The sequence below is a fragment of the Meleagris gallopavo genome, chromosome 3 (assembly GCF_000146605.3).
Source record: "Meleagris gallopavo isolate NT-WF06-2002-E0010 breed Aviagen turkey brand Nicholas breeding stock chromosome 3, Turkey_5.1, whole genome shotgun sequence".
NCBI lineage: Eukaryota > Metazoa > Chordata > Aves > Galliformes > Phasianidae > Meleagris > Meleagris gallopavo.
The window spans coordinates 19109914-19119903 of NC_015013.2; the positions used below are offsets into that span (position 1 = coordinate 19109914).

A 9990-nucleotide genomic window follows, 5' to 3' on the forward strand; every position below is an offset into this window, starting at 1 on the left:
GGGCGGACGGAGCGGTGCCTCCGGGCTGCTTGTCACCGCTGCTGGGGATGCGGCATGGCCGAGACGCCCGCAGCCCCGCATCGCACCACCGGCTCCACGTTGTTACACCCGCTGAGCGTGCTGCTCGGCATCCCATTGGACCAGGTGAGCGGCTCGGAGCTTAGGGAGGGGTTCGGCGTTCTTGGTCCCGGAGCGGCCGGGCGGCAGCGAGGTGCTGGGCGTGCGAGCGGCTTCCTCTGTTTTGCGGTGGTTTTTTTTTGCGGCCGTGCCCCGGCAGGCTGCTGGCTGCTGCTGGGGATGCTGCGGCGCGCGGCGCGAGCTGAGCCGCTGCCAGGAAGTTTGTAACGCGGAGCGAGAGGCTCAGGTGCTTCCCAGTGCGTTCCTGCCAGGGGCCGGCCGGCTCCGAGCTGCGTTTGAGGTCGCTGCTGTACAGCGGTCTTTGCTGGCGGCGTGCGAGTGCGTGATGAAACGCGGGGCCTCTGTCCGGAGATAGGTGAAACGCAGCAGCTCGGTGGTGCGGTAGGTTTGGACCAAACCCTTCGTTGCTCCTGGTTGCTTGTAGGCTGTGCTGACCTCCACACCTCGCGTCGTCCGTGTCCACGCGCACCTGCGCCGTTCCCGTGTGCTTTCAGGGACGAGGAAGTTGAGGCTGGGAGTTGGACGGGGCTTGGCCGAGCTGCCCAGTCTCGGCTCTGGCCGGCAGAGATGGGAGCTCACCTGCCGTCCCCTGTGAGCAGAGGTGCTGAGAGCCGTTTCTTACTATTGTTTGTTTGCAAAGGTATGCAAGAAACGCAGCATTTCAGAGGTTAAAACCCAAAACGTGCTGATTTTTCTTTCTTTAACAGAAAGCACTAAAACTGCCAAATGATAAAAGCTTATGCCTGTCAGTGAGTTCTGCATCACCGTGAGAGGGAATCATTTCGAAGCATTCTGTGCTGTGATCAGCAAACAGGAGCTGTGAATGGCACACATCTGTCCCTCTGGCATATCCACAGCCCCATGGTTGTGCAGGGTGAGGTTAGGCTGGCTGACTCGCCAGATAATAAGGACTGGATGACCTCCAAAGGTCCCTTCCAACACTCAGGATTCTATGATGTTATAACGACACCGGGCCGACTGCAGGTTTTCCTTCTGAGCTCTCAGCACCCTGACGTCTTGCCAGCCAAGAGGCACAAAGGTGATGCTGTTTGTGGGGTAAAATCCTCCACGTCTGGTTGTGTGCTGTGTTTGTCCCACAGACAGCCTGTCCCTGTTGCAGACAGTGGGCACTTGCTTGTTTTCCTTGAGCACACACGGTGAGCAGAGGGACTCCCTGCCACTAAAGCGTATGGGGCCGTGCTGAGTGCCAGGGCTTCTGGAGTTCTGTCTTTGGGTTTCTCTGTGCTCTGAGAGAAGTTCTAATCTATGAGAAAAATCAGAAAAAGAGTTGAGCTGAAGGTAGGAGAAACAAAAGTAGTGACCGTTACACTTTCAAAGCAAGGTTATGAAAGCTAAAACCATGGTAGATGGAAAATGTTTTGTCATCTGTTAAGCAGCTCTTGTGTCACACAAGAGATCAGAGAAAACAGAGATGAATCTGAAAAGTGTCATTTTTCACATGGGTTGTTTCCTTCATTTTACAAATGGTGATGTAGGTTTAAAAACCATGCTGAGTTCCAGAGGGTGTAATTCATAGCTGCGTGGTGTACCAGGCAGGCTGTGCACGTTTTATTTACTAGGCAGCATATTGCATGAGAACATAGCAATGTTTGCTACTTGAGATGCTAATAGCATCCCGAAGTCTCAGAGTGCATTTGCTTGTGCCTTTAATGGATTATTTATCTTTGAATTTAGCATTGAAGTATTATTTTTAAGGAGAGCTATATTCGGTAACAAGATTAATGAGCTTGAAAGAGGATGAAAAGACTCTGTGTTCAATTCATCCTCATCTCCCAGGAAAGCAGACTTTGAAGTTTAGCTGACTTGTATGCTAAAAATATCTGGCTATGTCAATGGCACACCTTCATCAACATTTGGCAAAAGTGGTGTGGTGGGGTGGGATGGGGAGAAGTGCTGTGAGGCGTACTGATTGTTCTGCTTGTCACATATGTCACAAATCACTAATCATGGAGCACCATCCCTCCAGTATGCTTACACAGTACTTTTTTCTTTTTTGTCACGTGTACCCTAAATCACTGTGAGATACAGTAGTTAGAGATTAAACTTGTAGCAGTGTAATGCCTCTAAACAAAGTGCATTTTGGATGAATACAGTGAAGAAATAAATACTCTATTGCAAGTTATATTAGAAGTCTGTTTAGTGGCACCATTTATTCGCGTGACATTTGTACCATGCCTTCCTCAGCTCTAGACATCTCTAGATGTAATTGGGGTTCGAAGGGTGAAGACATTTGATCTCAAAGTTTTGGATCTCGGGGTTGTATTGCAGTGCAGCCCCTTGATGTCCTGGGTTACCTGTTGCCTTGGCAGTAACTGTCTGTGTGCTTTGTATCAGCTGCAGTACAGCAAACCAGAGCTGCTAGCAGGCCTGGCCCTCACCTGCCTCGGACAGCATGAAGGCTATTGATTTTTTCAAGGAGATACGTTAGGTGTTCAAGGAGCATCCCTCAAAAAAAACAGTATATGAACGTTGTCTCATTTTTATATCAGAGGGTCCTCATTGATGGGGCCTGCTGCATTGCCCCAAAGGTGAAAAATGGGCATTCAGACGTAACACTGGATGCTTTGGCTGCTAGTTGTATGCCATGGTTTGTCCTTTCACTGCTGCATATTTATGTTTTGGCAGCAGCTTAAATCAAACACTAACTCTTTGAGGGGCTGAAGGGTGCATATCTGAGACTTGAAATAGCTGAAGTATTAGGAAAGTCTTTCTGCCCATTCCTTGGGTTGGAATAACTCAAAGCATGCTCATGAATTGTGTGGTGGTTTTTATTATTATTTTTATGTGTGTCTGTATATATGTAAATTTCCTTTAATGAACATCAACAGAAATTCTGATCTCAAAATTGCAGGGTTGTTAAATCTAGCATTTTTTTTCAACTTCAGTGTTGCTTCTCCACTTCTTGTTTTTTAGCTAGTCAGAAGGTTTGTTAGCCCTGAGCCTCTGCATGGCTTTTCTAATTCAGCTTTTGGAGTCTAAAAAGAGAAATTTAGCTTTCTAGGAACTCTGCAGAGTTAGGCAAGGAACTTTGGGGTTTCTTTAATGATCTTCATGGAAACATTAGAAGATGCAGTGCAGAAGAAAAAAACTAATTTGTTACAGATTAAGGCAAGATCTGAAGATAGAAGTTCATTGAAAACATGAGTGGGGTTAATGTCTGATTTTTACTTGAAAAGTGGGAATTGAGGGTAACAGCAACAACTATCCATGTTTGGTATGAACTCTGCTGTATTTTAATTCCTTAATGCCAGTCATTCTGCATTTGAAAATTCAGTGTTTTAAATTAGAATTGCAGCGGTACTGTCAGATTCACTGCCTCCTTTCTTGACACACCCTCAACTCGAAAAAATAAAGCTGTATAAACCCTAGTTCTTTGAGAAAAACAATATTTGAAATCACTGTGATATCACACCTTTACAAAAAGGCAGTCCATAAGTTGCCAAAACCAGCTTTGATGTAGATATAGTTCTGCCTTTTCAGCACCCAGATTTTGTAAAACTGCAGCTCATAAGAGAAATGAAGGATGCACTACTCCACTGAGGAACAGAAACACAGTCTTGTTGACACAGTTTTGGATCCCTCGGTGGGTTTGTAGTGCCCACGGGCTGCCCAGCCTTTTTGTGCTTCAAGAGCAACTCCACCCTTCTGCTTGTACCTGCTTCATCTGGCTCTGGGATGCTCGGTATCACTGAGTCAGCCCTGGGGAGGAGGCATCACGCTTTCCAAAGGGCAAGGCTACCTCCAGAGCATTGCTTTCTGTTCAGGTCAGTTATTATTAACAATTGCAACAATACACATTTTCCTCTGCCTTAGAAACACGCGCTGCCATTTTCATTGTGTTCTCACTTGGTTTGGCATCACGGTCTTGGACCGCATGGCCGATCTCTTGATACTATGTGTGTAAATATTTCCACATCCCTTCATTCCTTGAAACAAAGTCTGTCCTATTAAGTTTTTTCATTTGGCAAGAGGCAAAAGTGCAACTGGAATCAGCTGCCTGCAATTTTCCCCTTTTTAAGCACTTTCCTTCTCATTTGTGTCAAATGATATCTGGAAAAATAAACATTAAGAGCGCTGTATAAAGTTTCCTGAAGCCTTCCCTGTGCATTAATCATGCTTGGAATGATTTAGCAGTGCCCCACAGCTATTTTGAGACAGTGTGAAGTAGTGATGGAGCATCCTGGGCATTGGTGTAGGGGTCTAGGCAGTGAGCACGGAGCTGGCTCTGTTCTGCAGGGGAGACCCTGCTGCTTGGGATTTGCTATGTGTTGGCTAGTCTGGCGTGGTATTGAGTGCCCTGGCTGCTCCTTGGCTGCTATTGCAGTTAATGAGGATGGGCAGCTCTGGATGAAGGCTTGCCAAACTGCAGATGTTGTTGGTGTTCCCTGGGTGCTGGACTTAGCATCAGTGCAGAGGTGAATCTGAACTTTTGTACTTATCTAAAACCAAGTGAAGGGTTTGATGTCAGAAAGCTGAGTTTCTCTTGGTGTGAAACAATCCTGTATGTGACCTGGCAGCTACAGGTGGCCTTCAGGGTACTGAAGCTCGAGTCTCCTGTGCACTCAGGCAATCAAGTGAAAGTATTTAGAAGGTTTCCAGGCAGTCAGCTTGCTCTTAGAATTACAGTCTGATGCATAGATTTTTACCGTCCTCTGCTAGTAAGAGTGTTTATGTTAGTGTGCAAATAACAAATTGGGAATGAATCTCCTTGCTGTCCTCACTTGACTGCTTTGTACATGAAGCATATGCTGAGCATCCAGAGAACTGGGTTGCTTTTAGACCAGATGAAGCCCCAGGATATGCTCCAGGACCCTGCAGTGCTTCAGCTGCAAAAGGGCACATTAATGGTGATCCAGAGCCAGGCTCTCCAGGTCCTGAGTAATGTGAGGGTAGGGTCCTTGGCATTAGCTGTTTTGCTCTTCAGATCTACTTCTCTGGGCCTCGTTACTTGCTAACATCGCCATGGCCAACATCTCTGACACGAATTTGATGGTTTCTTCTGGGTACAGCACTGGTCAGGCTTGTTTGGTTACTTTTGGGTGGAATCCAGCCTGCTCCGTATCAGGTCAGTCTGCTGTGGCTCTGCAAACAGACAGAATTGCACTTGGAGAAAAATGAGTAAAGGAAAACCCTTCAGCTGATCCCTCCCTAGGGAAAGGTTGGATGTGATCATGATCCCTTTTTATGAGCTTAATTTGGAAAGTTAATTTTCACTGGTCTTTTATTTCCTGGCTTAAAGCATTTGACACAGCTTTGCAGAACTGCAAAAAGAAAAGTAGAAGCAATAGTTTCTAATGACAGTGGTTTTTTTTAAACTTGTTTTGGCTGCATACATTAATGTTGCATCCTTAATGGAGCTGGATGGGAAATAATCATCACTGTTTCAAACTTACCTCATCATATGAAATTTTCAGGTAAGAAAACATTAATCTAAATGATGTGAGTAAATACGAATTGCAAGTATATTACAGAAACAGAATTGTTTCAAAACTTGAAACATTAATAATTCCCCAAGAGTAGCACTCCATCATTCCTCTATAAATCATACTAAAACATGCAAGTGGAAAATAATTTTTAAACCAAACCTCAAAACAATAACTATTAACTAGACAGATCTACCAGCTTGGAAAGCTTTTTAAACAACAGAAATGGTACTGCAATGACTAGAAAGGGTTAATTGATCTGATTAAAGCATGACTTTCACAGTGCTGTCTACTCCTGGACAAAACAAGTACAAAATATTTGAACAAATCTTCATTCTTGGTTTCCAGAACATCATCTCTCTGTTTCTGGATGTTTTTTGCAGGTGGTGGTTGAGGACTCTAAACACTTGCCTGGTGTTTCTGGGTGGAGGGCTTATTGGATAATAAGGATTTTGCCAACGTCTGCTGGGTGTGTCCTCTTGTGAATGAACTCTGCACCGTAGTGAGTGGGATGCTTCCTGGAAGCATTTAGGCTGTCTGTCTAGATGACTTATTTGAAGGGCAGATATGCCTGAGTGCGTGTATCTGCCTAGTAGATCCTAGACCAAAATGTGACAATCTCAAAGATTTCCAACTTTAAAATTCATTATCAGATTATATTCTGCAGCCTTCCAGTTCAGCGAGCAAGTCAGGCTGGAGAACTGGGAGGGAAAAAGGGGAAAGGAAAATATTCCTTTAGATCAGTTTTTTTTTTTTTGGATTACATGTGCAATAATAAATCAATAGCTATCTCAGGCCAAAAGAACAATTCAGCTGCAGGCTTTCATGCACATTTGCTCCTTTGACAGGCCCAGGGCTTCTGACAAAAGCTCTAGGTCGACTTGAGCAATTTCTTCATTTGTGGTTTCTTGTTCAAGTGTTGTTTGACACTGGTATGCATAGGCCCATAGATAGGGCAGGAATGGGGAAAGCAAGGAGGCAAGGGAAAGAAACCAGGACATTTGAGGACCCCCCACTCCCAACATTTCTCAGATAATTTCCATTCTTGTTTCCATGTTCACACATACAGTTGTGTTTCTTTGCTTGTTTGTTTGTTTGTTTTTTCCCAAGTACAGTTGAGCAGAAAAGATTTAATTATTAACTCTTGTCCCTAGCTTAAATGGCATTATGAACTACTGAAAGTAGGTTTTTCCTGTTATCAATGCAAGGGAGTGTTAAAGAATAGTACAATATTGACTTTGTGTATCTCATGTGTGCACAGCAAGAGCAGCTTCAGACCACTGAAGGTTTGCAGGAAGTATCTGCACCATCAGGTTTCCAGCTGGTAGACCAATGATTTATTTATTTGCAGGAGAGATGTTTTTAGAATTATTTTGTTCACTCAAAAATACTGCTGTTTCTTAGTTTAATTTATCTTACATTTATATCTCTTGCACTACAGGGTTTCTGGAAATGTTTTACAGTGTGTGCTGTAACGAAGATGAGGAAAAACAAGTGTAGACAAATGATTTGGAGACAGCAACTGGGAACCTAAAGGACTTACTCTTTGATTTACATCCAGTTTCTGATGGCACGATGTTTTTACATCCACAGTGAGTTGTAGGCACTGCTAGCGCCCACAGCTGTTTATGCCTTTGTGTCTGTGTTTGTGTTCATGCTAATTCCCTTGAGGCAAAAATTTGTGGTCTGTAGTTGCCACAGCAACAATAACACTACACTTCTTTTTTTTTTTTTGCCTGTTTTGTACCACTATGCTAAAAGTGTAGGCATATTGCTGTGGTATGTTGTGAAATATAATAGACTTCTAAGAAGAAACGTTTGCTTATCTTTTTATTTGGAGTATGTAACTTTGATGCAGTATTACCTTTCTTGCTGCTTCTCACTAGGTACTCATTCCTGACTGCAACCCTGCAGTTGCAGAGAAGAAATTGGGCTTGGCAGTTTGGGAAAGAAAGTGATAGAAAGATTCTGCTGGTGCTAAACTGCAAATAAAATCGGTTTTAGAACCAGGAATTTGTCCAGGGTAGAATGGAAATCGTAACGCAATTATGTTTCTGTCTTATAGCTGTACAAGTCATTTGAAGGATGATTGTAGGTATTCTTTGCCATGAAACAAAAATGGAAATGTGAACAAAGTAAAAGGGAGAAAAATACAAGGTACATTTCTTTTCTTTAACATGCAAAAGCAAAGTGAAGGATCTGGACTGTCTGCTTTAGGAATATGACTGTTAAAAAGGATCATACTGAAAGTATACGTGTGCAATATAAGGGCTTCTTTCCTTCTATCCCCCAGTGTTTCTTTGCATGAGGAGAAAGTCGTGATAATGCTGAAGGCTGCAGATTCAACAGGGATTAAAATGATTTTTCATGCAGTCCAAAATTGGTCAGTGAAACTAATTTCAACAGGATGCTGCTGAGGCCAAGAACTTGCCCAGAGCCAGTGAGGACTTGGATGTTTATACAAAAAAACACGAGTATCCAGAGTGAAATACTTAATAGCTTAAGAGGGAAATCTTTTATTTTGCAGGCTGCTTTTAGGGTTTGTCCTCTCTGTGGTGACTGCCTTCTGGCTGACACCTTCGGATACTGAGCTGCAGCTGTCAGCTCAGAGCTGGGCTGCCCCATTAGGGGCAGGTGGCTGCCACAGCCCTCTTCCTCTCCTGGGGACTGACTCAGCACTGGGTTGGTGGTAGGTGGGTGATGGGACCGGATGATCTTGGAGGAGTTTTCCAACTTTAGTCCATCTGTGATTCTATGCTGAGCTCAGGTCACGCTGCACGTCTTTTACACTGTATTTGTGTTGAATGGTCTGTCTGCTCTCTCTGATGTGGTGAGGCAAGTTTGTGGTGGAGTCTTCCTTCATCTTTTGATGGGGCTCTGACATGCCAATCATTAGTCTGTCATCTAACTGCTTATCAATCATAAATTTGTCATGTGTCATTACCTCGACTGCTCGACTGTCTTCAGTTGGTTTTCTTGTTTTTCTGACTTAGATGGAGTTGAGCCAGGCTTTAAATTAGACTTCATTGCTTAAATAATTATGAAGAGAATATTTGTTCCATATCTGCCTCCTCTTTTTTCTTTTTCTTCTCAAACATTTCAATTTTTTTAGTGTGATCGCTAATAAGGGCAATATATCAGACTGGTTTAGGAGACCCTAAATGGCAGGTGTGCCTCTGTTTCCTACGTCTAGAATCAGCTCTCTGCAATTACTTTGACTGCTTCTGAATACAGACCTCGTTTACTTGCTGGCTGTGTCCTAGAGAGGCTTCAAGCCATCAATGGGGACTGATGTCCCTGTCATCCCCTCCAAGGCTTCTTTCTCTTGTCCAATATAAAGATATGCTTTGGTGCATCCCAGCATCAGGCAAACTGATAGAATCATAGAATCATAGAATTGTTCAGGTTGGAAAAGACCTTAAAGATCAAATCCATACTATGCTAACTCTAACAGTCCATTGATAAATCATGGGAAAAATTCCATCTGTATTTTAAGAGAGCTTAAGTTTGCTTAAAAAAAAAAAAATCAAACTTGAAATATTTTTTAGAGTGCTTTTGAGATGGCCAGGTATTAGTAGTACAAAACCTTTTGATATATGAAAATAGGTCTTGCAAGCTAGCTGTGCATATCATGCACTATACTAGTTCTGTCAAAGCATTTTTTTAGGCTTTACATGTCAAGGGCTTACTTGAAGAGTAACTTAGAGTTATTTATGTAACTTACACATCTGTTGAATTTCTTTCCCCCAGCTATGTTCAAGTTCACAGTACTGTTTGAGAAAAGCTGGTTTCAGGATTCTGGAGTCCAGTTGCTGTACTTTTTTCTTGGACAACAAGTTGCTTGTTACTGCATAATGAGAGCATCACTTGAGTAACTCTAAGATGTAGGGGCATAATTTTTTTTCCCCCAAAAAAAAATCTTAAGGGGGAAAAGGTGAGGCTGGCTCCTGTTGCCTAATGATTGCTCTCCTTTGCTCCTTTGCATTGGAAATCAAGTTAAATTACTTCTATTGCTTACTCATAAGCAAGGCAAAAATATAATACTGTGGGTAAGTAATATAAATGTGGGTGTGGTTGGTTGTTTTTTTTTCCCCTCCTGATATCACAGCTATCTTTGGAAAATTTCACTGTTAGAAACTAAAGTTCTGCTGAATTATATATATAGAAGTATGAGCCCCTGGTGGGGATGTGTAAAAGAGTCAGCATGTTTCTAGTGAGACAGGACTTTTTTTCTCCTTAAATGTAGCATAGTGTAAAAGAAATCAGTGAAATATAATTTATAGCAAAGTCCAAGTTTCTCTTTTTTATTGTTTACATTTCTTACTCATCAATTGACACTTGCTTATGCTGTGCGTTTTCCTGTTAGTTTTTGTTGTGTTTTGGTTGCTAAGTTTGAAAACTAGAAACT

At 42.9% G+C, this 9990-nt stretch overlaps 1 protein-coding gene across 3 annotated transcripts in view; it reads left to right on the forward strand.

The window, feature by feature from the left end:
* Positions 1-6: 6 nt before the first annotated feature.
* Positions 7-9990, forward strand: part of MBOAT1 (membrane bound O-acyltransferase domain containing 1) — a 59649-nt gene continuing 49665 nt past the window's right edge. For 2 of the 3 annotated variants that reach the window (XM_010708475.3, XM_019613803.2), the window contains exon 1: positions 7-144. In XM_010708475.3, coding sequence (XP_010706777.1) covers positions 55-144 — 90 coding nt within the window. In that variant the 5' untranslated portion in view covers positions 7-54. Of the gene's footprint in view, positions 145-7023; positions 7175-9990 lie in introns of all 3 variants that reach the window. The other variant, XM_031552773.1, reaches the window with a different exon arrangement.